The following is a 25992-nucleotide window of genomic DNA, read 5'->3' as shown; positions in this document are numbered from 1 at the left end:
GTGTTGTCAAACATAAGCACACACTGCCCCCTGCTGAATCGACATAGTTAATGCTTTTTAGTCATCGCTTTTTAGCTTTCAGGAGAGGTACTGTAAACAATGATGAAACGTTAAGGAGATATTCACCTTTTGGCCGAACACAAGCAGGTCAGTTTCAGCTGAAGGACAGTAACTGAGGGGCTGGCAGGGATTTATTGTGTTCCTCGTGAGCTCTCCAGCAAAAATACCAAAGATCTACTCATTCCTAGTTGTCAATCTTGCGATTATTAGTCCTATTCAATAGTAGCTTGAGTATTTTTTAGGTTTGTACTGATGGAAGGACAGACCACATTTGAAGATGTCCCCTCAGAATCGAAGAAAACTGTAATGGACATTTTTTGGCAGTTTTTTCCAACATTTAATGGACCAAACTGTCATTCAACTGCGAAAGTAATTGGCAGTGTATTTGATAATGAAAATAATAATCAGTTGCAGAGATGTATATGGGATTGCATTTTTAAGACAGAGGCATAGAGTGTGAGAAATATGCATACAAAAAACATACACTATAAGGATGATGTTCTCTTCTCGCACAGTACCAAACAAGGATGAAACCAAGGAAAATGGAGATAGTCCAGTATTAAGTGATGAGTGCAAAGGTAAGGTGAAAGGGCTTTTCTTATCATTACTGATTTAAGCATGCAAACAAAGGGACAAATCGTCAACGTGTTTGTTTTTCTTTTGTAGGGAAATGTGCTCATAGCTGTGTGGGCAATGACACTTGTGCCTGTTTCAAAGGCTACAAACTCAAACCGGACGGAAGCAGCTGTGAAGGTAAAAAGTGCCTAACCCCCATCTTTGAATTTTAATGGGTTTATTTGCCAGCCCTCTACAAAGAAATGTAATACCATGTTGTCCCTACTCAGCACAATAAGCGAATATCTGCTTTCAAACACTCCCAGATATCAACGAGTGTTTGCTGGGAGCCGCAAACTGCCGGGGAGGAGAGCGCTGCATCAACACAGAGGGCTCGTTCCGTTGCCAGAGAGAGGTCAGCTGTGGGACAGGTTATGAGCTCACTGACAGCAACAATTGCAAAGGTCAGTCAAACTCACCTCAGCTCTCCTCTGTAACGGCATATCTGAGTCGTGTTTGTTGACAGAGTGTTCAGTGCCTGTGTTCCTGTGATTCCCTTCCCCAGATATTGATGAGTGTGAGACTGGTATCCATAACTGTGGCCCGGAGTTTCGGTGCCAAAACACCCAGGGGTCGTTCCGTTGTCTCCCTAAAGTCAAGTGCGGTCCTGGCTTTATCCAGGATGCCCTGGGGAACTGCATTGGTGAGCACTATGCTAATGACAAAAGCAAGACATGTGTGTCTTTAAGGTGATTTTTCAATAGGTCAGTCAGTGTTTTTTGCATGGTGATATGGCACAGTTTGTGGAAAACTAGTGGCCAAACCTGAACAACTATTTGTGGCTCCTCATCATTTTAGTGACCCCCTGACCTTTTGCCTGAATGAATGTTCAGATTCAGGTGAAGAGTATATGCTCTTCAGTATACAAAATATTAGTGTTTTTGGAGTAGCCTCAGACCTTCCATCGAGGACCACCATTTGGCCCAAAGTGTCACTCATACACATGGAACGATTAAAAATGCATACCAAGCTCAATATCCTCCCTAAAAGGATGGACCCTTAGATTTGAGATATTTTTAGATCTTTTTTCTTCTATACTTTCCTCTCATTCCTCACAAAATGTAATGTGTTTTTTGTTGCTAATCTATACATTAAAAAAAACCTAATCTACTACATAGATAAACATTACATTTGTTGCACTCATGCCCTAGATTGTAATATCCTCATGGCCTTTCTAGAGCTGCCTTTAGACCAAAGCTTACATTGAAAAGGTCCAATGTGTGTAAAAACTCAAAAATGTCTTTCTACAGAGTGTAGTTACATGAATTATTTTAGAAGTCATGGGCCTTTTTGTCATAGGCCAGCCTAGCCCAAAGGTATGAGCCCAAGCATATGCCTTCCCATACAATTGACTTTCATGCGAAATACCAGCCAAGGGGTGAAGCGTCTGACCAACAGAGTGACTTATAGCCCCTGGATTGCAGCTCCGATGCATGTGATGTGATGCGATGCGATGCGATGCGATGCGATGCGATACGATGCGATGCGATATACTTTATTGTCCCTGTAGGGAAATTTGTCTTGGACTCAAATGCTATGCACATGTAGCTGCTTTTACAGTGGAGATAATAGTGCAAAAACAAAGCTGAAGAAATGCATATCCAGTTATCAGAATCAGCTTTATTGGCCACGTATGTGTACCGATACTCACATACTTTTCTTCGCTAACGATGTACATAGACATAAGCATAAACATAAACATAACATAACAGACATTCAACTAGAAAGAACAAGAGCAACAAAGAACAGTAAGTTAAAGTAAGTTATGTTGTATAAGATGAACCAGAGTAATCTTTCTGTGACTGAACAATGTCATCTGTGTCTGTTTTTTCAGATATTAATGAATGTGTTTCTCAGACGGAGCCATGCCACAGAGGACAGGTCTGTATCAACACAGTCGGCTCCTACATCTGCCAGAGAAACTCTGTCAACTGCGGCCGAGGATACCACCTCAATGATGATGGCACACGCTGTGTTGGTACGGCAGAAAAATAACAACAACCTTTTTCTTGCAGCACAAAGCAAAGTAGGTACATATGATTATGTTCTCTGTTGCGTTCCCCTCTGCAGATATCGATGAGTGTAAGGGCGCTGAGAAGGTCTGCGAGGGTCATGGTTGTATCAACCTGCTGGGCTCCTACCGCTGTGAGTGTGAGCCCGGCTACATCTTCAACAGCATCAGTCGGGTCTGTGAGGGTAAGCAATTTCATCCTCCTCGGCATTGTTGTCAGGATGTTGTCCCCGCTGCATCTCACTGTCACCCGTTTTGACTCTGTGCTTTAGATGTTAATGAATGCAGGCACTACCCCGGCCGCCTGTGCGCCCATAAGTGTGAGAACACTCTCGGATCCTACAAGTGTAGCTGCACCACCGGCTTCAAGATAGCCGGTGATGGCAGGAATTGTGACGGTAAGATAAATATCTACACCAGGAGAGTTTCACCTTTAAACACACTTTATTGTATGTGTTGTGTATATGGTGAGTTATGCTGTGTATACAGAATATTCCCAGTCCACAAGCATTTATCAACATTGAGATAAGCATCGAATGTCCTGCACAAGGATGCTAACAGATACTCATGGCCTCATCAGATCGGACAGCATTTTAACAATGATTCTGGGAGAAGTGTAAAAACTGGTAAAACTGGCAGGGGAAAGAAATCTTTGACCACTGTGGTCCACTTCTCAGTTAACTTAAAGGCAACAGTTCATATTGGTCTGTAATGATGTTGTGTCTGTGCAGATTTGAATGAGTGTGAGAGCAATCCGTGCAGTCAAGAGTGCGCCAACGTGTACGGCTCATACCAGTGTTACTGTCGCCGTGGCTACCAGCTCAGTGACATAGATGGCATGACTTGTGAAGGTAAAATTGAACAATTTGAACATTTCCTGCAAGGGACATATTTTTCAGAAAAGAATTCAGTGTTGTTCTGTGTATTCCAAACTCAATTTGTTCAGCGTTCGATAAGTTCCAGGTGCTGTGGCACTCTCTGGTTTGACTCTTTCTCATTTGTCCCTGTGACATTTTTAGACATAGATGAGTGTGCCCTGCCCACTGGAGGTCACATTTGCTCCTATCGCTGTCACAACACACCTGGCAGCTTCCACTGTTCCTGTCCAATCAATGGATACACCTTGGCTCCCAACGGACGAAGCTGCCAGGGTATGCTGTCCTCACTTTGACGATGCACATGGCGGTTGCAGACTTGTGTCAATTTTTCAGGAACGTTCAAATTCCTCTTTGTCTTCTGCACCCAGATATTGATGAATGTGTGACAGGAACACACACATGCACGGAGAATCAGAGCTGCTTTAATATCCAGGGAGGATTCAGATGCCTGTCCTTCGACTGCCCGAACAACTACCGGCGTGTTGGAGAGACGTGAGTATCTGAATTGCGTCTCTGTTGCACACCCTGTTTCTGAACGGGATGCACATTCAACAGCTTTAAATGTGTTGTTTGTGCTCATAGCAGTATGATAACAAATAGAGAGGCATAAACACTCACAGAGCAAAGGTCCATGTTCCTCACAGTCAAGTCTGAGCGGTCGTCCTACAGAGAGCTCTGAGTATGACAGTAAACAATACCAAGCCCTTTTAAACTGACCCTAATTCATACGTATGGATCAAGGCTCTGCATGTCCAGAATGCTCAATGCTGGAACGAAAGTAGAAAAGATCCGGCTGTAGCATGAAATGCACATGGATATTCTCTCATTGGCTCAGTTACAGTAGAGGCTGTGTATGACCACCCTGTTACGGAGGCACCAGTGACAGAACCTCTTGCATGATCCCACAGAGGGCACCGCGACTGGCCTGTCAAGTGTAAAAAATGCTGCAGACTGATGATCCTCCCACTGCATGCCATGCACGGCAAATGAAATTCACACCTGGTCTCTCTTTTTTCTTTTTCTCTGTGCCTGTTTTGTTCTGTCTTCTCCCGTCCTGCCCCTGCCCCTGTCTCCCCCACCCCCCCCAACCTTTCTCTCTTTGCAGTCGATGTGAACGCTTGCTTTGCAATGAGTCTGTCGAGTGCCTGGCCATGCCCCTGAGAATAACCTACTACTACCTCACCTTCCCCACCAACATCCCTGTCTTCACCAACATCTTCCGCATGGGCCCCTCCCACATCATGGCCGGCGATGACATCCAGATCGCAATCACCGATGGCAATGAGGGCGGCTTCTTCAAGACGGAGCAGGTGCCCACCGGCGGCGTCATGTCGGTGGCAAAGCTCATCAACAGGCCGCAGGACTTTGAGCTGTCTCTGGAGCTGAGGCTGCGTCGCTACGGCACGCTCAGCACGTACCTGGCTAAAGTGCTGGTGTTTGTTACCCAGGATGAGCCCAGAGTACCTTACAATCCCCTGCTAGAATAAGCACAAGAGTTCACGTTTGGCTTACACAAGTTAATTACACTCTTAAAAAGGATGTGTCATTTTTAAATGCATTTAAAGGTTCATCCCTACACAAAATGCTTGTTAATTAGAAAATATTTTAAGACCAGTATTCATCTATTATATCTATTATTATCTATTATAACCAAAGATCTTTAATGTGTCTTTAAAACAGATATTGCTGTTGAGTGGGGCAAATGAAAAGTTCCATATAGATGAGAGGATATGATACTACTCTGTAGATTAAGTACACCGCAAGCAGCTGGCTAATATAGCGTACAAGAAAGACTGGAATCAGAGTGAAGCAGCAAGTCTGGCTCTTCTCAAATGTAACCAAGTCCGCGACTACAAGCACCTCTAAAGCTCTCTGATTAACATGTTGTATGTAACCAAAGTGTAAAAACAGCAAGTTGTGGTTTTCCGGAGGTTTATGTGTTAGACCATTTCTTGGCCGGGTATCGTAACTTCCCGGAGTCTCCGCAGGTTTCCTGGTAACCTCACAGCGACACTGGGAGATTCTAATGAGAGTGGCAATGGATCCTCTCATTTTCAAGAAGGCGAGTGTTTGTATCTGGTAGAATGTAAAATTATTCACATTTTTAATTTACTAAATCACAACAAACAATAAACACACTCAGTCCGGGGCTTCCAGGGTCCCTGGTGGTTCACCTGCCCTCTTTTGTCCAATCAGCTATTCAGCCTTGTCTCCACCGCATCAATTTTTGTTGTCATATATTAACACAAATATGACCTACGACAATCCATGTGTGTTGAAGATGACACAACCTTTTTTATGTAAGAGTGACAAAACAAAACAACACATAAACACACAAGATCAGAGGCAAGAAGCACAGGTTTTTAGTACTGTAGCATATGACATAATAACCTTTTTTCAAGCTAGAGTTAAGGTTCATCATTCAGCCGTTTAAAGTCGGTCCAATTGAATGTATCTTCTTGGAGGTAAGGCATTGTGATAGCCGCTAGGTGGCGTTCTAGGTCAGCGAAAATAATAAAAGGGTAACGACCCAAGTGTGCCTACAACTGAGTGTAATTTGATGATGGTTGCATGATAAAGTCTGACGTTTTGCAGTATTTTATGGTTTATGTGTTGGATGAACAGTTTTCTATTAAAATTGAAATAGAAATAACACATGTTCAAGTCAAATCCAGTTCTTGATAATGGTGCATTGTGGGGTTTTAATCAAATGCAGCATAGGGAGCAGCTGGAATGTGAGGCCAAATCACAGATGGAGGCATGAAGACTTCCTCACATAGCGTCATATTACTATTATTCCAACAGCTTCAGTGGAGAGGGAATCTAATGATGCATGCAAATCCTCAAGAATGCATATATTTCAAGTCAAAGGTAGATTTTGAGGTCTTATTGATCCGAAAAAAAGGTCGACTGACTACAAAATGTTTACACACAGGCTCTTTTAATGCATATAAAAACACTACAAAATAACACATGTTATTAATAATGTTAATAGTTAATGTTATTTTTTTTTTCTGATGATTTTAAACTTTTACGGAATAAATATATTTTAGTTGGCCAAAAGAACACACACAAATGTCCCATCTGTGAGTCAAACCCTTTGGTTTTCTGCTATATGTGCGTACGCCTCATATTTCATTATTAAGTCTGTGAAGTAATTCCACACCTGAAAATTCCAGTCAAAAATGGGCCGAATTGGGTCTTTGATTGCATGTTTACTTCCAATCCCCAATTCACTTACCTTGCACCGCAAATACATCTTTCTGTGGCAGTTAGTTTTTTGCACATCTCTTTAGCTCCCATTACATTTTGGGCTTAATGTAAAATACACAGATTTCCACTGCAGACTGCGGGTGTAAACCCCAGAGCAGACAGATAATCCAAATGAAGGCTGAGTAAGTGACATGCGATGGGATGCAGTGGCAAAGGAGAGGGAAATGTGCACCAGCAGGAGAGAGTATAAATAGTTTGACGTGCTGTGAGGCTGCTGCCCGAGGGCTGTGGCTTATAATAACTGTAAATTCAGATGTCCTAGGTTCCTCCTGTCCTGAGCTGTCAGGCCAGTAAGGATGCACTTGGTCCCCAGTGGGGATATCCTTAAAATAAGAACATAGTGGTGCACAGAAGGTTTTTTCCTCCCCTTTGACATTGAGTTATGGGGCTCTGGGCTCTGGCCGGTGGTCTGAACAATTTGTGGTGCAGCAACATCACCGCGCACAGAATGAATGATGCCCTGCAGTGTTTGTGTTGGGGCGTTATCAATGTGCCGACTATAAATAATAATTACCAAAAAAATAAAAGGCCCTACGCTTGACCAGAGGACTTTCATCCAAAAAGTCTGTTTTTCTTTCTGGTCTGAAAGTATTGGGGTTTTTCTCCTGGGCCGGGCCACGTGAGGCATGGGGAGATGAAGAGGACGTGCATTTGCGCATGCACGCGCACATACACAAGCATGTTTGCATGCACAGAGGCGCACAGGCACAAATGAGCATACACATACACAAATTGGTGCAAACAAACCCATCACATTAACGGACACATGGAGCTGTAATTAGCTCCACTTGCTGCCCCTGCTTTGAAGTGCCCATCTGTGTGTTAGGGGGCAGTTCACCCTGGGTCATTATCTTCTCGTAAATTTACTCTCTAGCCCAACAGAGCTTTCACCTCGTCCTCTAGAGCCCCGCTCGGGTCCTTCTGCAGCTCAGGCCGTGGTATTATAAACTAGGAGAACATTTTGCGGGTTTGGCCTGGGCCAAAGCAAAACTTGGACCCACCCGCTAATTGCTAATTACAAGCCCCTACCCAGTGGTGGCTTGACTTTTTGTCAGGGGCTTCTCTCCTCATTCTCCGTGGAAGGAGCCCTGCAACCCAAGCCGTGCCTGGGCTTTGAGCTGATGCCTATAGGTCCCCTGAGGAGCGCCAGAGATCCACGGCCTATGACTCACAATGTGGCTATATGGCTGCCATGCACATTAACTGGACTTATACATGGCAACTTGGCTGTTTTCATAACCCAATATAGCTGTGTACAGACTTATCTCCTTTGTGAAGTTGAATTTAACATCTTGGACGTCAAAGTCGGGCCTTTTATTTTGTTTCAATAGCTCTCTCATGATCACAAGTTCCTGGTAGCTTCAAAGAAAACTCTTGATTTATGAGGTTGTTAATGCCTTAGAAACATCTCTCAAAGTCTGATGTAGCAAGCAGGTAGTGCGATACTTCAGGTGGCGTTAGCTTTAGGAGCCAGCAGAGGCCCTCCATTCCCTCCGACCTGTCACTGATTAGTCTGTGGAATAAACAAAGCCCTAAATAATAGGATGAGAGCTGCCCTGGGGAGAGGCTGGGGAGTTGTCTAGTCATGTTGCTCACAATTTAGGAGTCTTTTAGAACACTCCCTTTCCCCATAAATCCTCCTCAAGAGATTATCTGATGTGAAGCCGGGGATGCTCAGCAAATCCAAATATTTTCCTGAGCAGGTTATGGATCATTCTCTGTGAGTGTAGTAATTCATTTCCCACACAGCTTGAAATAGTGCATCAGAAAAGCATCAATAGCAGCACTAGTCTCCACAAGCTACAAAGTTTGGCACCGGCATGAGCTTTGGCCATTGTTGGTTTATTATTCTTCCAAGCCACACAGAATTTGATTGTTTTTGATGTTGACTGCTATATCCAGTATCCCTGCCGTCTTGTTCAGATATTGTTTGTGTAGCGGCCATTGGAGTTGTCCCACTGAGTTCTTGATTACGCAGTGGGCTGCTCCCAAGGATACCCTGTTATTGTGAGCTTTAGAGACCAAAGGCGGTTGACTCTGAAGTCTTTATAAAGCCTTTACCTAAAGGTCAGAGGCCATGTGTGTGTTTGTGTTTCCTTTTTTGTGGGTGCGTGTGTTTGTTCTCTACTTTAGAGTGGCAAGGCTTCAACGCTCTGACACCGTTCGCTGTATCAAGACCTGTCAGCCCAAAGACGTCGCCTGCGTTCTGGACCCCATGCTTTCGGTGTCCCACACCTTCATCTCCTTGCCCACTTTCAGAGAGTTCACGAGGCCAGAGGGTAGGTACAAGCCCATTTACTCTGTGAAAACTGATGCACACATTTTAATTTTTTTTTTATTTTACAGATAGGATGTGCGAACAGGGGATAAAATACATTCATTTTTCTTTGGGGAGAGTTTCTTTGGGAATAAACAAGTCTAAAAAGAAATGCATATTCCCTATTTCACTGAGTGAGATGAGAAGGTTGATACCATTCTTCTCATATTTGTCAGGTAATTATGAAACTTGTAATTATGAAAGGGATATCAACCTCTTTATTTAACAGTTGGCAGGAAACTAAATAGATGTCTGTCCCAAAATACTGAAATGTTGCTTTAACACAATAGAGGGCAGAAATAACATTCTCGTCTTGTAGTCAAGGTTTCTGTTTTAAATGGGCTTTGGTTTAAATGCCTGATATAAGATCTGTGGTCAACACAAGATTTAGAGATTTTCACGTTCTGTTCTACAACAGTCGATCAATTCATAGTAAAGTGTAGTAAAGTTATTTACAGCCTCGCGTTAGCTTTTTTCTCCTCTGACGGAAATCATAAAAGCAGTGTTCATCTTTGAAGATCATCTTATTTTCCTCATAATCCAAAATCCAACTCAAAAATCCTAACTTTTGCTCTCCACCCATCTTCTGGTCTAGCCTACAAGAATATGTCATCCCTTCAGTGCCCTATGCTTAAAAAAATGACTTATCGTATGAGCTCCACTAAAATGTGCCCTTGAAATCCCTCTGCATTTCCACTGACCCACAGAGGACAATATTTGAGGCTTCTCCTGTTAAGATCTTTGGAAACAACAAATTTGAAGATAGTATAATAACTTGTGTTTTTTTAGTGTCAATGTGCTCCACAACCCCTTTATTTTTTTCTCTTGAGCTCTACTTTATTCCCTTAATCTCCGAGCATCCATCACGTACATGTACGTTTCCCTGCAGTTGTCACAATCCATATGACTACCTCTGACCCCCAAAATTAGCTATTCCATGATGGTCTCCATACAGTCCAAGCTTGGCTGGCCCACACCAGAGAATAAGTGCCACGCTGGTTGGATGTGTGGAACCGCTGTAATCACACGCAGACAGTGACAGCTGACAAGCATCTCTTGGCTGCCATGCAGTACATGTTTCAGACACACTCATGGTCAACGTCACGGGGAGTTAAGCTCTTGTCATATCTCATAAGCTCTGAGTTGGGGTGTTAAGGCCTCAAGGCCTTCCAGTTGAACAACAGTATTGAAAAGTGTCAACCTTCCTGTGACCTTCTCAGTATACAATAAACAGACCGTTCCATCTCCCATTTTATTGGTCTACTCTTGGAAAGGAAAAAAAAAGAAAAGAAAAGAAAAGAAAAGAGTTGGCATAAGCTTGGCGGCACAGTCCTAGTATGATTATGAGGGTTTAGGCTCCAAAAGCTTTTTGTGTCTAATTGTTATCTTCCAACAGAAATTGTTTTCCTGAGAACCACGGTGCCGGCTTACGGGTCCTATCACTTAGGCAGTTACGATGTCAAGTTTGACATCCTGGATGGCAACGTGGAGAACGCCTTCGACATCATGAAGCGAGTAGAGAACGGAATGTATGTGGGTGAGTATTGGGATTTTGTGTGATGATGAACCAACCTACTGCCGATATTTGACAATAGCAGCTCTAACACGCAGCCTCTACCAACCGGGAACGTCTGTGACTGGAAATTGCATTTTCTTTTTTGACAAAGGAGGCAGTTTTTCTTTCCTAATTTCTCATTTTGAAATATGGATGCCTTTTTTTCTTCTGTTTTTACAAATCAAACTCACATGTGCACATTGAGAAGGGGCAAAAAAGGAATCCCATGAGGAATGTCTGGACGCACTGACATAAATGCATCTGACACGGCCCGTTACGGTCTTTGCAGTGTGGTGGCATCGTGTAGCTGTCATCGTCATCAGCGGGGCTCTTGGTGTCTGTGTCTTTGGAGGGTTGTCCTCTGTGTGGCTCTCTGAGACAGACGAAGGCCTGTTTCTGTCTCACCAAATATTTGGCATTGATTTTCACAGTCTTGTGGTTAAACAAAGTACCATTTAATTCACTTATCTACGGCTATGCTTATTCCAAGCAGATCATTATTTTCCACAATAACTTATGGTGGTCTGAAAGTACAGGAAGAGAGTGTATAAATCCATGCGTGTGCTCACGTGAACGTATGCATGAGCGATTGCAGTTGACAAGCACTTCATCATTACTACCTGTTCGCCGACCGCCAGCATGCAAAAAAGAGCCCTGTGCTAGTTCAAGTAGGAGCAGCAGATACCATCTCCAGTGGCGTGTAACAACAACACATGTTTGGGTGGAAGCCATTCCCATCTTTTAGTCTGGTGGTGACCCAAGGCTGCTGTATGCTTGTAGGAGAGCTGAACTGAGCCTTGGCCTCGGGTGGATGAGGGTGTTGTGAGCCCAAGGATGACACATTGTTGGGCCTGTCTAGGTGTTCTTGTTTTGGTTTTGTGTTGAGATGCAGGCAGGGTGGTAGTGGAAGGACACCGTCTTCTTCTTCTTCTTCTTCTTCTTCTTCTTCTTCTTCCCTCGCTGATGGATGAAGTGATGCCCTGTCAGTGTGCACATCTGTCTTTACAGAAAGAAAGGGAGAGAGGGAGGAAGAGTGTGCGACTGTCGACGGATTGTGGGCGCACGTGCTCTGTAGTACACTTGCGCAGAAACAGAGTGCTTATCACACATACCCACACAAAGACATGAGAGAGAGCTGCAACAATTCATATAATTCACAGTTAAAGCAGTTATAATTATATTGTACTCCCTTATAATGGTATGTTTTTGTTGGAATGCATAATGGTGTAATTCTGCATGAGCGATAAGCCTTATTTTGTAATATGATGTCTACTGAGTGTGTCTGCATGCACGTGTATAAAGAGGATTTAGGAGAAATTCCCTGTTTATAGTGGTGCTCATTTGCAGGGGCAAGTATGTAAGTGTATGTGCGAGGGAGGGAGAGGGAATAAAACGGCGGAGGGGAGAAAGACAAAGTGAGAGACTGTGATTCAATGAAAGAGGAAAGCGAGAGAGAGAAAATATGTGCAGAAGTAATCCCGGGCGCTTTGCTTCATGTGGTTAAATGTATTGTTCCATTTCCCCACGCTAGGCCTCAGTGTCTCGCCGAGCATTAGAGCACTTAAACTGACGACCACATGAAAGGCCTGTTTGTGAGAAGCCACTTCTCTCCCAAACCCTTTGGATGCTTATTGGATGCAGCTCTTGCATGTTAGCACCAGTTGCCCATCACATATCCAAATTGAGGCCCTGTGCACTGGAGCCTTCGGTCACTGACTGCTCGCTGTGAAGTGTGGCGTCCACGGTGCGATGAAGGCCCTCTTGGTTTTATTTAGTGGGTTGTGCTGCTGGTGCTTTGGCCCACAGATGTTGCCGTTGCGTAACCATTGTGTGAGGGCTCGCTGACGTGTCACTTAAGGAAGCTTAGTTTCCAGTATCTCCAGTGTCTCCAACAGTGGTATTACAGCTTGGTGGGATGTGAAGAGTAGCAGACATTGAGGCTCCACTAATGAACAAGTGCGTGAACTCAAACTAACTTTGGCCATTATTTTTGGCCACTTTTTGTGTTTTTGAAAGGGACAAAAGAGGCAATTAGGAATCCCCAGAATCCGTCGCTAACGTGAAAAAGTGATTCTTAAAAGGTTTGATTGGCTGACACTCCTTTCCGTTCTGCTCTCTTACTCAATATTTCAAAACCAGTCGGCTGCACACAGGCACGCAGCGTTTGCACAGACATATGCGCGCATACACACACGTACACGTACATGTACATAGCCTGACAGTGCACCAAATAGTGTAAGAACTGCACCACTCTTTCCTAGTTCTTGGTCATCCATCACTGGATTTCCCACCACTGTCACATCTGGAAGACAACCCTGACAGCCTTATGCATCTGTGCAAACAGAGTAGGCCCTCTGCGCTTGGAAAACATGATCAGAACCAATCCAGCACTTACAGATTCCCATGGCGACCATGGTAGCACGCTGGCAACCACACAAATCCCTGCAGGTATGTACAGCAGATCCCCCAAAGTGATATATGTAATCCTCACAACAAAGACAACATTTGTGACACATCATGCGCATATTTGGAAACACAAACAGTGGAGGAATGCATTACTCATTCTGACGCCGACATCCACTTGTGATTAGGGACAGGTTGTTTGAATAGGGCTGAGAGTAAGATGATTGATTTTGGCAGTCGGCAGGTGGATGGATGAGCCCGCCCTTTGAAAACACTGGAAAACACAGTGGTCTCTGCTGGAATTGTGACTCTAGGGCTATCTCTCTAACTTCTTACAAACTGCTGCTGGTTCCCCTGTTTGATATCTGTCAGTGACATACATCATTGCGGGGATCAATATTGTCTTTGAACACTCCTCACTGAGGGTATCGTAGGCTTGTGTAGCGTTTTTACCTCGTGTTTCTGAGCATGCATGCAGTCTTTCAGCTTTGCTTTAGCAGTTATTTAAAGGAGCTCTGTGGATTTCTGTGTTCTGATTGAAGCCGGACTATTAGTCTATGTAAGCGGACTCCTATTCTAAAGTAGCGATAGCTTCTATTGCCCTTAGCTGCTATTGTAGCAGAGCGGAGGGAGGCAGTGAGGCAAGGCACTCGAAAACGAGAACATAAAGTCTCATCCTTGGGACTGTTGTGAAAAATCCAATTTAAGTCCTTCCCAAAGAAATCTACAGTCCAGCAGCATTAAAGGTGCATTACTCAAGAATTTGAGGTGTAAACCTTCCAAAAATGTTTTAAAGTTATCAACAGAATGTGAATATATAACAGATTTAGCGTAATGTCAAAGACGTCTATGTATTGTGTTGCAGAGATACAGTATCTGCTGAAGTTTGCATGCTAACCAGCTAGCCCCTGGCCTGTTTGTACCTCAAGAGGCGATAGCCCCGAAGTAAACAACACCAACACTTCCTCAGTGCACTGAGCGAACAGTCCGGGCAGTCAGTTAATACAACTGCTAGCCGCACTGTTTTTTGGGAGTGTGAATACGACATGTGGCCTATTTTTATATATTGCACCTTTAAACAACTTAATCAAGTCGTCCGCAGGCTTGTACCAGTAACTGAGAGAGACGGGAAGGTCTCGTTTCTCATGTCACATTACAATCCACTCACATGATGATGATTTATACAAGTAAATTGTGACAAATTGATACATGGAGCCCCTTTAATTCTTGTTGAGGAAAGATTTTTATGCAGGGAAAATGTGTGACAAACCACCAAATTACATTTCCCGTCCACCCTGCAAAACAAGGAATTAACAAAAGCAACGTGCAAATCTGTAACTATATGACAGTTTTACACAAATTTGTGACTTGTAATTTTTCGTGACTGAGCCTGCTCGCTGACCAGTATCCATGTGTTGAAATCGAACAGAATTGAATTAGTAGCAACTCTGGAATCAAACAGTCAGCAGATGTTTAGTCATGCCTTAGATGTGTCCAAATGACTCCTCTTCATGAGAATTTATTTGTCATGGAAGGATTTCACTGTTCCATTAATCACTGCAGTCTGACTGAACTTTTTTTATTCATGTTTGGAGAGCAACTATCTTCCCTTCATGAATTGTACCCATCCTCTGGGGAAACTGTAAGCCTAAGACGCTGCAGCGAAATTCCATTCATTTTTGAAATGCAGGTGGAAATGTGCCTTTGCGGTTTATATCATCGGCAGAGAATAAATACCTTCTACACTGCCATTGGCACAGTGCTGGCAGCCAGCGAAGGGCAGCCAGTAAGATGAATGGAGGAGGAAGTGGACAGTGTGTCTCTATGCAGGTAATCATGGTCGTCATCTGTGAAGCCGTCCACAGTGGCTGGTGGAATGTGAGCTCACTGTGTGAGATATGACTACTTCAGAGCCAGTGGTGCTTGTGGCTCCGGCTTGTGGCTGCGCTAGTGAGGAGTTGAAGACAGCAGTGGAGATAAGCAGACAAACAGCTCCTCATGTTTGAGTGGCTGTCACTTGGATGAATCATGACATTGGCAGCGGCAGGCCCACCAGAGTGCACTGAGCCCATGAGGAATCCTTGCTTGTCCCGCAAGAGATTAGTACAGTACAGCTAATCAAAACAGGGTCTTCTCCACCCAGAAACCCCCATAGGGTGGTCCTCCACCATCAGTGTACTGATGAACAGATAGTGGTGCAGATATGTCACACTCGCTGAGACATACCATACACACAGTCGAACACACACTGGTATGTACTCATATAATACATATTACTTGCAATAAAACTGCCGTAATATTTCATCACTTACACTTATCTCGCCCGGTCTGGTGAGTCATTTGATATATACTCCTCATTATTCTTTGCTGTCTGGCACTGTGATTTTAAGAAAATTTAACTTTGTTTAGGTAAGTTCACGAGGCTCACTTCACAAAAGTAATGCTCGTGTATAAACATGCCAAAGGAGATAGCGAAGTACTTAAACAGCTTATCAAGATACTGTATACTTTATCCAATGTACAACATAGATGGAGAAAATTATAAAAGAAATCCTAAATTAAAAATGCAAACAGAGCAGGTATTCATCTCATATCCTCTGCATTTAGTCGACACTGTCCAGCCTATTTTCTGCTCCTTCGTTGTGGGCCTTAGCTTTGAAAGGTCACATGTAATATAGTGCAAAGGTTGTGGTAATGATAATGGTGCGTGTTATGTCATCTCAGCTGCTCCGGCCCACAACTGCTAAAACAGAAAGTCCAAGAAAAGAACAAACCGATTCCCTACGGCTACTTCTCAATGATGTCACTACCCAGCGAGTGACACGGTCCAACAATGACCCATGGGTCATTTGAGAGATCTGTAGCTATGACTTACTGTTAATTGACCTTAAAATATCAAGCCACATACGCTGGCCTTTCAGAGCTGGGGTGGGCAGGGCTCCCACCCCCTCTTTGGAGTGGTCAGAGTTGTGTTTGGACAGCCTGACCTGACTGGTCATCTATGTACCAGTGACCAGGCTGTAAACACCAGATCCGGTCCCTGAGGGGCCTGTGCACTTTGTCCTCATACAGTGGGTTGTGTTGGCAATTTGCAGGGATTATATTTTAGCCATGCTGACGGGTTATCAAAACTGAAATTGGTTGCGTTGCTAATGGGGTAACAAGGGAGCTAGTTGGCAGTTGCTTTGGCATGCCTCCTTGCTTTTATGGACCTTTTGGAGAAAAGCAGTAAAAAAAGGATCTTTTGACTAAGAAAACAGCCATTGCTGTCTTTACATTGCTGCCAGCATTGCTCAGCTGTACATCAGCGATATGGTAAGATACAAAACATACCACAGTTAGAGCCATAATGATGGTGAAGAATGTCCTCCAGTACCCTCTCTGCATACTGGAACTTTGTACACCACCTGGATATTCTCCAACAGTTCCCCTGTAGTGAGCATGCATAGCGCCACAACCAGTGTGTCATTATACAATACTGTGGTGAGGCCAATGCATATTTTTCATTTGTCTCTGGTGTTAAACCCGTTCATTTTGGATTTTGTCATACACTTCCTCGCTGAGTTGTAGAAACCAGAAAACCCCGAAATTGTACTGTTTACATGTAACCCTTCAATATTGCAGCCGTCCTGGCCATGAAGGATGACAAATGCCTAAATAAATGCACACTGGTAGCAGTGTCTCTGCTACTAGTGAGCATTTATTCAAGGCTATTTTCTACTTAAGGGTCTACTTTATGGTGTGGCGGAATGTTTTGGAGAACGGACAGATTGTACAGCTGTTTGTTTGATGGTGGAGCTTCAAGCCAGCACAGTCACCTCTGCACCCTGTGGCAGATACCTCAGTGAGATGGAATGACACCACAAACCTCTCCAGTGCTACAACTTGATCTCCTGCTTGGGTGCTTCAGGCCTCAGATGACATGACCTTGCAACCCAGTCACAGGGCAAATTGCTTTTTTAGAAAAACACCCCAGTGTTTATTTATGTGAATCTCAGGTGGTATGGTAGCCAATCAAAGTCAACCTGTTTTGTGGCTGTTGGCTTTTTGCCTTACAGCCTGGACGAAATGTAAAAGATGAGTATGCGGTTGTGGTTTCACCTCAGGTTCACTGTGAGTATGTTGAGGCCCATCTGTTAGCTGATGCTTTCCACTCATTGAGGATACCACTGTGCTTTTGATGGGAAGCTTATGGAAACACAGAGTCACCATGGTCACGCACACTGACTTTAATATCAAGGTCCTTTGTAAAGAATTGGGCACATGAGCCTAGATTGCTATAATTTTTTTTTCTGGCCCTCAAAGTTGTGCAAGAAAGAATTACCAAGGGCTGAAAGTTGAAAAAACAAATCACGGCTGCAAATGTGATACATCTCTCCTTTGTGATATATTTTCCAAAATTATTTGTTGTGTTTGTAGAAATTATCTTTACATCCCAGCAACAATCAATTAATCAAATGCACGACAAACATAACAAAAATTCTTTAAAAAATAAGTCCATCCAATCGTTTATTCAAGCTCAAATTAAATGATTGGACGGCCTACTTGCCTGACACATGTGCACGTGTTCCACAAGGCTCAGCAGATATATTGCTACAGCTATTAGCATGCCAGTCACAAGAGAATGGCAGAGAAAGTGGAGCTAAACTTAACCCATACTAACATGCTAGCTTGACAGCAACGAGTACTAACAAGCTAGCTTGTTGAAGGCAGCAAAGTAGCTGTTCACATATTCACACTGTTCTACAAGGCATTCAGTATAATTTAAGTAGTGCATGTTCACGTGTGTCACTCACATGTGTGCGAGTTTTTCAGTTGGATACTTCCAAAGTTTTGCTTGCTCTATCTGGTTTCTTCAATCTAACCAACCCTAGCTTTAGGATACAGTCCTTGGTTTGTTCTAACTCCCATAATGTCCCGGATTCAAAAATGTAAAGTGAGAAAATACGTGTTTATTTATTTAATTTATTTTAACTAATTTATGTTTCGTGTTAAGTTTCAAGCCATTAACAGTTAGCTAAGAGGAAACTTGTGTATTTAGAGAAACCATTGGGCACTACAACGGAAATCTAGTTCTGAGTGCAGTTGTTCGTCTGCATGTGCTAATTAGACCACAAACAAATATACAAAAATCTAATTGGCCTCAGACACATTCCACATATTGCACTATTTAGATGTCCTGACTGAAATTTTACTTTAGACGTGATGTGTGTCTGTTTATTAATGTGGTAAGACTGTTTAGCTTTGTTTCATAGAAAACAACTTACCCTCAGTTGACCCTCGTTAGATAGATAGATAGAATTACTTTAATGATCCCAGACAGGGAAATTATTTTGTTACAGCAGAAGTGGGTCCGCAAATAAAACACTTTGTACATAACATAAATAGAAGGCAATATATACATAGTGTATATATACAATACACAGTGTGCTATAAACAATACACAATAACAATATATACAACAAAACTAAATATGCAAAATATAAAATATATATATATATATATATATATATATATATATATATATATACATACATATATATATATATATATATATATATATATATACATACATATAATATAATATAATATATATATATATATATATATATATATATATATATATATATATATATATATATATATAAAAATATATATTATATTTATATATATTATGGTCCTTTTTTAGATAAAGGCCACACTGATGCACTCCTAATGCTTGCCCCTCCCATAAAAAAAAAGCCTTAATGTGGACTGAAACCCATTTGTCTTTGTGGTGGTCCATATTGTGCTCATAATGATATCTTGCTCATCTTCATTGTGTGGCTGCTCAACCCACAACTGAAGCTTTTGAACTTGTTTTATACGCGGACAATTCATGAACCTTCTGAACTTGCTTTGAGTTTTCATTGGTCAAGTCAGAGTTCTTTGCCGTCTCGATTGCCTTATGTCTGAAAATAAATTTCAGACTCAAAACAAAATTCAACTCTTTTTCCATGTCAGTTATTCTCTTAATGTTGTGGCTGTTGTTCGGTTTAAGCAAAGGTTAGCTCTTTCTGATGGCGCTGACGCTTTGGAAACAATAAAACCTTAGTCCCTGCTCCCTTCCATCTTGTGTCACTACGCAACAGAGTCCCAAAACACCAAAACAAAGGGGCAACCCTGGTAGAAGTGGGCCCCATTCCACACTCCTCCAAGTGCTTATCGCCAGAATCTGCTGGAATCTGTTGTGTGCCCACAGATCCGACTTGTGGAGGGACGAGAGAGCAAAAGAGAGTGACAGAGAGAGGGAGACAGCAGTTCAAGCTCCTAATGCTTGCCCCTCCCAGAGTTAAAGATGGATTCCTGGAGGAATGCCTCCATGGCTGTATCGCGTGACTGCGACTGCTCCCCTCCATCAAACACATGGGACTCATTTACCCTTGTGGGCCATAGTGATGGTGCCACAAACACCCGACCTCCTCAGGGAGGGAGGAGAGGGGAGGAAAAGAAGAAGGAGAACGCGTGGGTGAGGGGATCTGCCGTCATACAATGCCAGTGTCTCAAAGGACACAGCGGATGGCTCATAATGGATCATCGTTTGTCCTGTGGTGAACAATGACCAAATGGGTTTTACTTCTTTCTTAGTTCCACAGAAGTTCCACAGATGAGAGACTCTTAATTCAGACCAATGAAGGGAGTGATCTGTCGTCATATTGATCTATGTTAAGTTAAACTCTTGAGTCATCATACGAAAAAGCCTGAACACGTTACTGACTCAGTTATGAATAAGAAAAGCACAAGAGGGGTGCATGAGAAAAAGAAAGAGGATGGTTGAAGGTGTGATAGGAGGACTGTGGGGTGATTGTGTTGTCTGACTGCACTCTGCCAGTGGCTGTTCAAACAGGCCAGAGCTGAAATGTCACCAGCTCTCTGCAGAGAAAAGGCCTGCTGACAGCCTGTATAAACACTGGCATTTTTTTCTCCCTGTAATCGCATGTTCACTTAATAAGAGCACCCAATGGATTCCACGGGCATTCAGTAATGCTCTGTTTCAGTTTTCCCATCTGCCTTACCATGAAAGAAGGTTGCTCCCATCCATACAGAGGGTGGACGGTGGGAAGGAGGGATTAAAGGTAGGGAACGCGATTCTGAAGTAAGATAGTCGACTGTTGAGTCTCTATACCAGGTTGTCAAATACCAACACTTTGGGTAAGAAATTCAGCCAGTATACCAACCCAAAGCATTGGTATTTGAAGACCTTGACTAATGGCCACCCTGCCCTGAACATGCCCCATTTTATATGATCTCGCAAGCTAAGCACGACCTGGGAATATCAGCGTCTGCAAGCTTTGTTACTGTATTTCTTCAGAACAATCTCTGGCACAAGAACTTTCTTCAGGATTTATAAAGTCATGTCTTGTCCTGTCTTGTCTTGTCTTGTCTTGTCTTGTCTTGTCTGGGAATGTGACTCAACAATCAACTGTCTTTGTCCAGAATCCCCTTCCCTACCTTTACGTTCAAATTTTCATGGACAGATTTGACATCACAAGACTTTGGTTAACTTGTCAACCACAATCTTCATTTGGTTACTCATCCAAATGTACCAGCTGATACTATACCACGGCACACCTGAAACACCTGTAATTTGTATAAGTGAAATAGGGAAGTGAAATACTTTTTGGGGGGATGGTCCCTAGCCCCCGTGGGGGGAAAAAATCATTGCATTAAGAGACTTTGTATTTTTTGGGTCAGTATTCATTGGAACTATTTTCTACCAAAGAAGTAGTCTCTATGAAAACTGCTGATGGTTATGGCTGTTGATTATCCTCAAGATAACGTCTAGTGAATGCAGCACATCAGCATCATGACAGGTTCAAGTCCACAGTCTGTATTTACTCTGGATGTTTTCAGCCACACAAAAAAACAGTTCCCCAAATTTGCTTTGGGTTTATAAGTGCAAAGAATTACACAACCGATGTAGACAGCTGTACTGAATAAAAAAGGAGAATATATAAAAAAAATTGACTGAGCTGAGGCAGACAACTCAAGAACGCATGCAAAACACGTGTGGTTCAGACAGCCTGTGACCGGGACATTTTTTTTTTTTCCAAAAACTTGAATAACAGATGTACGTTTTTCAATGCGCTGAGCACCACAAACAAAATTCCATTGAATTCAGATGTATTGGGGTGGCAGCAGGATTTCTGAAACCTCAGCGTTTGAAACCATGAATATACTGTGTGTTGCTAGATATCACTGGGGTAGGTAAGAAAACATTTTAGAACAAACACTAAATGTGCAATATGTAAGAATTAGTTGAACCATTAAAAAAAATAATTAAGATTGTCGATAGAAAGTGAAGAAACAGAAGTTTTGACATTATGATGTCTTTTTTATTGTGTTGCAGAGATCTACAGAAGTAAGCATGCTAACCAGCTAGCCCCAGCCATCCTGGTCCAAATATCCTGTGCTAGCAGTGTAAATACTAACACTCCCCATGTCCCCGAGTGGCAGCTACAGTTAGCAGCAGTTAGCGGTAACTCTGCTGATATGCTGCCCTTTAATTTTATTGAGCATGAATTTGACAGGTGGCCGATTGCTACACATCGCACCTTTGAAAATCAAATCCAAATGAAAGACACTGTTGTATCAGATGAAAGCTCTAATACTGAGTACTTAACTTCTCTTTTAGTTAATCAACCATTGTGTTTCTGAAGAAATGGCAAAATCAACAAATTTAAATTGTCAAAGAAACCAGCGAATCCCAACTTATCACTGGTATAGTACAATAATGTGGCCATACTGTACTGACAACATCCAGTAGACAGATTATTCTGGTCCATGGTGTATGTATTAGAGTCTATAATGCTGCTGTCTTTTTATATTGTTACTGATGTAGTTGTTCCTTTTTGTCTCCTTCAGGTGTTGTTCGCCAGGTAAAGCCTCTGATTGGTCCACTGACTACAGTACTGAGACTGTCCATGCGCAACCTGACAAGTCAAGGCGACTCCGGCCAGAACATCATCAACGTTCATGTCTTTGTCTCTGAGTTCTGGTTCTGAGAGATGGATGACACATTTCAACACGTGTATTAAGACATCCATTGTCAACACTGCACACATTGGTTTTGTTACATCAATGCATGGATCAGTGTCTGGGTTTTAATGTCGTGTTTGATTACTCTTGACAGTTTCTGAGATGGAAGGCTATGAGCTGCTTGTGATGAGAGTGTTACACTTTGTTTTGATGACAAGCTCAACCTGATGTGTACTCCCATGCATCTGGCATAATGGAGCTAAATATGGAGACACTTTATGTTATAGAAACATCTTTAAGAATTCAGACGTCCAGAACGTTTTTAAATTGAAAGTGCATGCATTTAGAAAGGTCATCAAAGGATATGATGATTCACCAATATTCTTTTCATGACATTATACGCCTTTGTCTTTGTAACATTCACTTTTCCTTTCTTACTGTATGCATTGGATGAGGTATTTTTTTTCTATGGAATAAACACTATTTTAGTTACAGTATTTGTTTTTGCATTTCCTCCCAGAAACATTTAAAGACCAGCATTTGAATTTCTTACTGAATTTACACTAATGGGCTCAAGCAGATAATTATATTTATGTAACTTATCTGTGTTTCACAAGCCATGTGAACAGAAAAATGTCAGCTCAGCGTAGCTAAAACTGTCAAACTCTTGAGACTGTTATTGTTCTTTCGGCTCACTCCATGTTAGAAGGCTGCAGTTGATCAAATGTAAATACTTACTTAGATCCGATTCAGCCATATGAGGTTTAAAATACTGTCATCTTATTTGTTCTAATTGTTTCTGATCCCTCTCCCTTTTGATAAAATGCTTCCATCTTAAAGTGGGCATGGGAATCTGTTTTACAAAATAAGTTCCAATGTCTATTTTGACATATCCATGTATAGTTTGTCTCTACTTTAAAGAGACTTATTACTATGTTTTACTAATTTCAAGAAACAAATGAAAAATCAAGTACTAGCTATCAAATAATATAGTCGTTCATGAGTCCAGGGATGAGTCCAAAACCCCTGATTTTCTATGTAGTAGACTTGATTATGAGTGCAGAATGTATGCACTGATGCTCTCAAGAACTCAAAAAATCTATCGTCCATTGCATGCATACTTCTTTTTGCTAATGACCTATAGTGTCTCACAGAATAGTGAACAGATGCCCCTTTTAAATGTAAACATATGTAAAAAATGCGTTTTCATCACATTAGTAATTTAGTAGAACTTTCCTTGGCACCCTGGTCATGAAAACATCACCATGACTTGCAATATTCCGAATGAAGTCATAACTCAATAACAGGAAACATGATGATGATAATTTGTACCTGTCAATATTAGCTAACAAACAGAGACATGCAAATAGACCTATCTTAGCTAGTCTCGTTTTATTCATGGCAGTCAGTGGAAAGTCAATTTCCACGGCGGACATTTGGAACATTGTGTTTATTTTGCGCCCAATGATATCTGTTGAGGGGCAGTAAAGACGTATATTGACATCTTGTCCCCAGAATAACCTTAGCTTCCTCAGAGTTCTGACGTCCATTCGCTTCTGCTTGAGATACCCTGTGCATGCATATAAACACAATGACTGTGGCTTTCACTCATGTCCTTTTTGTTATTCTGAGGAGGTCATATTTTCAGAAAATTCTATTTTGGGTAGAGCGACTAAGGAGGAAACAAAAGTTGAAGACCATGGGGACTGGTACAAGCAACCACATTCCTAATTACATTCATCAGTGAACCGGAACTCCTTTCTCCATCAAACATGGGTGGGGGGGACGTCAGGTTAAAAGTGAGCTGAGCACATGTCAGTAACGACCTAACTGTGAGACTGTTATCATCACTGTGGCCGGGACCAGCCAAAGCCTCCCAACGCTTCAAAGACAATGGAGGAGAGGGCGCATACATCAGGATCTCCAGTCGTCTGCCGTGATGGATTTTAAGGCTCTACTGAAGGGGGATATCCTCTTCAGAGGAAATAGAGGCCAGCAGGTCAGCCTTGTGGTCGACATGAAAAGAGGGAAGAAATGCGGTGTGTGTGTGTGTGTGTGTGTGTGTGTGTCCGCGTGTGGGTGTGCGCGCGTGTGTGTGTGTTTGTGAGTATGCATGTGTGTGTGGAGAGGGTAAAAAACACTGTCAGCCAATATGGTTCATGCTTTCAAATGTTTCTAATGCAATTCCCTTTAACTTCATGCTAATATAACCTAACTTGTGTAATAACAAGAACTGCACTTAGTAGAGTGCATACCTCTGCCAAGTAGAGTGCATACCTCTGCCTCTGCCAAGTCCCCTTTAATCCAATCAAGCCTAATGCAGTATGAAACAACACATAATGAGAAATTAATAAAATGTCATAAAGAACCACCACTATGTTAAAGAAAGTGAGGAAAAAACCCTGGATCACTGGATCAGAACCAGAGTTTATAGGGTCTATTCTGGGCTGAGACCCATCCTCCATTTTAAGGCCACTTCTCTATGAAGAAGTTAAAAGAAATAAAATAAAAAAATCTTTACATTGTCCACAATCTTAGATCTGTACTGGTTTATCACTGACTCAGATGAGAGAAAGTGTCCCTAGTTGGAACAAACACTTCAAATTGGCTTTGAGCGTCATGTTAGAATAATGCGTACATATTTGGCTCATCCATACTGCATACCGATATCCACAGAACACACGTTGTAGGGACGTTAACAGCTGAATATGAGAAACAAAAAAGCCATATAGCCAGACTGTGTGGGAGGACATTACCCAGGAAAGGCCTGGCTGGCTCTGAATCTGGACAGTTAGAAAGGCTGGGGCAGCAGTCCCTAGCAGCGTTACCAAACCACATACATGTGTGGGGACAAATGAGCAAATATCTTCTGCCAGATTCTCCATCCAAAGCCAAGAGGGAGCTGCTTGCACTGGAAGCCTATGGTATGACTAAGCCGAGTGGGCTTGATGAGTCGACGTAATGGCAGGGAGCAGACCTGTGTGTGTCTGCACTGTTTGTTTGTGTACTCTTCTGTGGCACAATGGTGGTCAGGCCTCTCAATACAAGCGGTCATGGTGGTGTCTGGCCCAGAGTAGACAGGGTATGGGGCTGATGGGAGTCTAGCCCAGGGGTTGGTGAGGCGGACTGATCCAGACAGAGACCAGAGGACCTCAGGAGGCACGTGCTCGGCCGACTCCTGCACTCACCCACTCCCTCTTTTTCCTGGCGTCCTACCCCGGCTCCCACCGCAACACATGTTATAGGATATAAGTGAGTTCTTTTAATAAATTTGGGGGTATTTATTTTTTTCCTCTATTTTACAAACCACTGTTCCTCATTACCATAAACACAAAAATGCTTCTTTTAGATGGGCACTACCAGCTTGCTGTGGTTTTCCATGAGGTTCTCATCTCTGCAGTAAATTTCATGTTCACAAAGATACACTTTTATCTTTTGAATGTGGGAAGGTGAGAGGACGAGCTCTGTGGTCACGCCCATTTATTGCAAAATTGGCTCATGGCCTATCTTATGCTATAAATCTGAATAAACCGTTGACAAACTACCACTAACTATCTCCACTGATGTGAATTTGTCAAACATATTTCACCTGTGTCAAAGTGTGCTCATAAGGAGTGCTTTTAAAGGAATTTGCAAAGTGGTATTTCATATAAGTCCAATAGATGGCAGACACATACAACACAACGCTACATAGCCAGAGAGTTTTAACAACACATCTCCCTAGACAACTGTCACCACCTTACATTACAATGGAAGAAACAGCCAACCTAAGACCAATGTTTTTTCTCTTTTAAGTGCAAAAAAAATCCCCTCGTGAATCCAGCTTTTCTATCCAGTAGGACCAACTCCGCAATAAAATCTG

At 42.5% G+C, this 25992-nt stretch overlaps 1 protein-coding gene across 2 annotated transcripts in view; it reads left to right on the top strand.

The window, feature by feature from the left end:
• fbln1 (fibulin 1) overlaps nt 1–22627 on the top strand; it is a 32373-nt gene extending 9746 nt beyond the window's left edge. Inside the window, exons 5-17 of one of the 2 annotated variants that reach the window (XM_030426806.1) lie at nt 576–638; nt 727–813; nt 942–1079; nt 1181–1318; nt 2510–2653; nt 2746–2871; nt 2959–3084; nt 3418–3537; nt 3706–3837; nt 3933–4056; nt 8971–9116; nt 10551–10691; nt 22017–22627. In XM_030426806.1, the coding sequence (XP_030282666.1) occupies nt 576–638; nt 727–813; nt 942–1079; nt 1181–1318; nt 2510–2653; nt 2746–2871; nt 2959–3084; nt 3418–3537; nt 3706–3837; nt 3933–4056; nt 8971–9116; nt 10551–10691; nt 22017–22156 (1625 nt within the window). In that variant the 3' untranslated portion in view covers nt 22157–22627. Of the gene's footprint in view, nt 1–575; nt 639–726; nt 814–941; nt 1080–1180; nt 1319–2509; nt 2654–2745; nt 2872–2958; nt 3085–3417; nt 3538–3705; nt 3838–3932; nt 4057–4669; nt 6222–8970; nt 9117–10550; nt 10692–22016 lie in introns of those variants that run through there. The other variant, XM_030426807.1, reaches the window with a different exon arrangement.
• Nucleotides 22628–25992: the final 3365 nt, after the last annotated feature.

This window comes from Sparus aurata, chromosome 8 (genome assembly GCF_900880675.1).
Source record: "Sparus aurata chromosome 8, fSpaAur1.1, whole genome shotgun sequence".
Classification (NCBI taxonomy): domain Eukaryota; kingdom Metazoa; phylum Chordata; class Actinopteri; order Spariformes; family Sparidae; genus Sparus; species Sparus aurata.
Note: the sequence above shows the minus strand (reverse complement) of the source record. Positions and strands in the feature narration are given on the sequence as shown.